At 38.6% G+C, this 2604-nt stretch overlaps 2 protein-coding genes across 2 annotated transcripts; one reads left to right on the top strand and one right to left on the bottom strand.

Annotated features, from left to right (window-relative positions):
* The first annotated feature begins 316 nt into the window (after nucleotides 1-316).
* LOC132167547 (beta-amyrin 24-hydroxylase-like) lies at nucleotides 317-1363 on the top strand. Its single transcript, XM_059578553.1, has 2 exons — nucleotides 317-725; nucleotides 794-1363. The coding sequence occupies exons 1-2, from the start codon at nucleotides 362-364 to the stop codon at nucleotides 1045-1047; spliced, it is 618 nt and encodes a 205-aa protein (XP_059434536.1). The 5' UTR covers nucleotides 317-361; the 3' UTR covers nucleotides 1048-1363.
* A 534-nt stretch (nucleotides 1364-1897) lies between these two features.
* On the bottom strand, nucleotides 1898-2409 carry LOC132173682 (ras-related protein RGP1-like). The gene has a single exon (XM_059585250.1). The coding sequence runs from the start codon at nucleotides 2407-2409 to the stop codon at nucleotides 1954-1956; it is 456 nt and encodes a 151-aa protein (XP_059441233.1). The 3' UTR covers nucleotides 1898-1953.
* Nucleotides 2410-2604: the final 195 nt, after the last annotated feature.

Here is a 2604-nt window from a genome sequence, read left to right as displayed (position 1 = left end):
GTTAAAATAGTCCAAATTAAGGTTGTATTTATTTTAGCATGAAATACCTTTTGCCATTTTTATTAGTAAAGTATTGTTATATAATCGGGATGACATGACAGTGAAAATTATGTTTTTTTTTTTAAAAAAAAAAAAAAAAATTCTCTATGAATTCAATGGTTGATTTTTACTGCCACATCATCAAATTTTGTGATAGTTATATAATAGTTTACTAAATATCATTATTTGGAAAGCATTTATATTTATTCCTCGAACTCCAAGCCTTGGCTTTCTTTTAATTAACTCAGAGAAGTCCACCATCTATGGGCAGGATATTTTCGTGGGAGGCAGTGGTACCTTGGCAGAGGCGATCATATGGGTAATGGCTGAGCTCATCAACCATCCAAATGTATTCCAGAAGCTGAGAGAAGAGATAAGATCGGTTGTTGGCAGCACTAGACTCGTTGAGGAATCTGATGTCGCAAGTCTCCCCTACTTGCAAGCAGTTGTAAAAGAAACACTAAGACTATATCCGCCATTTCCTGTGACAGCAAGAGAGTGCCGCCAAAGCTGTCAAATAGGAGGCTACGACATCCCCCAAAAAACTGCGGTGGCAATCAATCTGTATGCCATAATGAGAGATCCAGAGATATGGGACAACCCAAATGGGTTCTTCCCAGAGAGGTTCATGGTTTTTGACGACACACAACACAAAAACATGGAACATAAACAGGATCATGGCATAGGTAACAAGATACATCTCTACTAAATTATTGTTTCAGATTTTTATAATAATTGTTTTGTATGCTAACAGGTCGAAGTACCGTGGAAGAAACTTTTCTTACTTTTGGTGCGGGGAGGAGAGCCTGCCCTGGCTCAAGGCTGGGGTTGATTATGATGCATTTGACAGTTGCAGCCATGGTTCAATGCTTTGATTGGAAGTTTTGTGGAGATGGACACAACGGTAAAATTAATATGGAAGTTGGGAAAAGCCTTTTTATACACTTGGCTCAACCACTCACATGTCTTCCGGTTGTTCACTTCAACCCCTTTGCTGCTTCCATCTAAATTAATCCTACATTTTCTTCACCTTCACTCCACTTGATGCTTAGATATAAGAGCATGTGTACACATACATGCAGGATCATATATGCTTTACAGTTATTCTGCTCGATCTCAATGTATACTGTCTGTTTGTATCACGACCAACTTTCAGTTGCATTATGCCTTGTTTAATATATGTTTAATATATGTTATTGTTAATAAACATTCGCAGGAATAGTGCATTTATAGAGCACTACTTTCTGCAGAATTTGCTTTGATGGTGTAACAGAGCGTCTTTTATTTTGAGTCCAGTTTCATCTATTAAACTAACATTTCTCTCTCTCTCTCTCTCTCTCTCTCTCTATATATATATATATATATATATATATATATATAATTTCTGATGTGTATTTATAATAGAATTAACAGAACTTCTATGTCTCTCACGTACTGTTTAAAAATTACACTTGAGTTTAAAATGCATGTGAAAAATCAAGTGTTTTACGGACAATGGTGTATCGTGCGCGACTGCAATTGAGAGAGATCATGAAACCCACTTACCCAAACAAGTGCTCGGGCAAGTGAACGCCATCCGGGGCCTCTCTCATTTGCATATCTGATTGCCGGAGGTAGAAAATTGAAAGAATCCCCAATTGCAGGGAATTTCGGTACATGTCATGAATCTAGCAGAGCTATGACAATCAATCAATATTCTACAAACATAAAATCCCTCTGTCATGATTCAAAATTAGATTCTGAGCCTAAATCAGTTTCAAAAGTATTTCAAGTTTGAACTCATGCCAAATCCATTCCCAAGAGGGAAAAAAATAACCTGGTATTAAAAAAGAAAGAAAGTTTTTTACAACAGTATTCCTGAAAAAATAAGATTGTGATCATGTCAGATATTAACTGACGGTAAAAATTGCAATCCTACGAAGAGCTGCAACAGCTGATCCTCCGTTCAGGTTCTGGCTCCTGTCCAGGGACAAGGATATTTGTTCCCTTGAGGAGTGATGAATTTCCCGCCGCAGCAGCTTCTTCATTGGCAACAAGAGCCTTCTTGCTGATGATCCGGTAAATTTCTGTGAGGACCGTGAGGAAGGCCGATTCAACATTAATGGCCTCGAGGGCCGATGTCTCCATGAAGAAGAGGTTCTCCCTTTCGGCAAACTCTTTTGCATCCTCTGTAGGTACAGCTCGAAGGGACCCCAAGTCAGATTTATTGCCCACAAGGATGATGACAATATTTTTGTCAGCATGGCCCCGTAACTCCTTTAACCACTTGGCCGCATGATCAAATGTTTGCCGCTTGGTAATGTCATACACTAGCATCGCCCCCACCACACCTCTGTAGTATGCACTGGTCACTGCCCTGTATTCTGACATTAGCACCAAGAATGTGAGCAGAACAATTGTGAACCATTTTGAATAAATCATATATAAACACACTCTCTCTCTCTCTCTCTCTCTCTCTCTCTCTACAGAAGCAAGGCTTTAAAGCTGACAAATTTTGACACTAACTACGAACCTAATATGAAATTGGCGAATTATGATTGAGGCATTCAATCCGTTTAATTAAGT

Source organism: Corylus avellana, chromosome ca1 (genome assembly GCF_901000735.1).
Source record: "Corylus avellana chromosome ca1, CavTom2PMs-1.0".
Lineage (NCBI taxonomy): Eukaryota > Viridiplantae > Streptophyta > Magnoliopsida > Fagales > Betulaceae > Corylus > Corylus avellana.
This window is presented reverse-complemented; position numbering and strand designations above follow the sequence as displayed.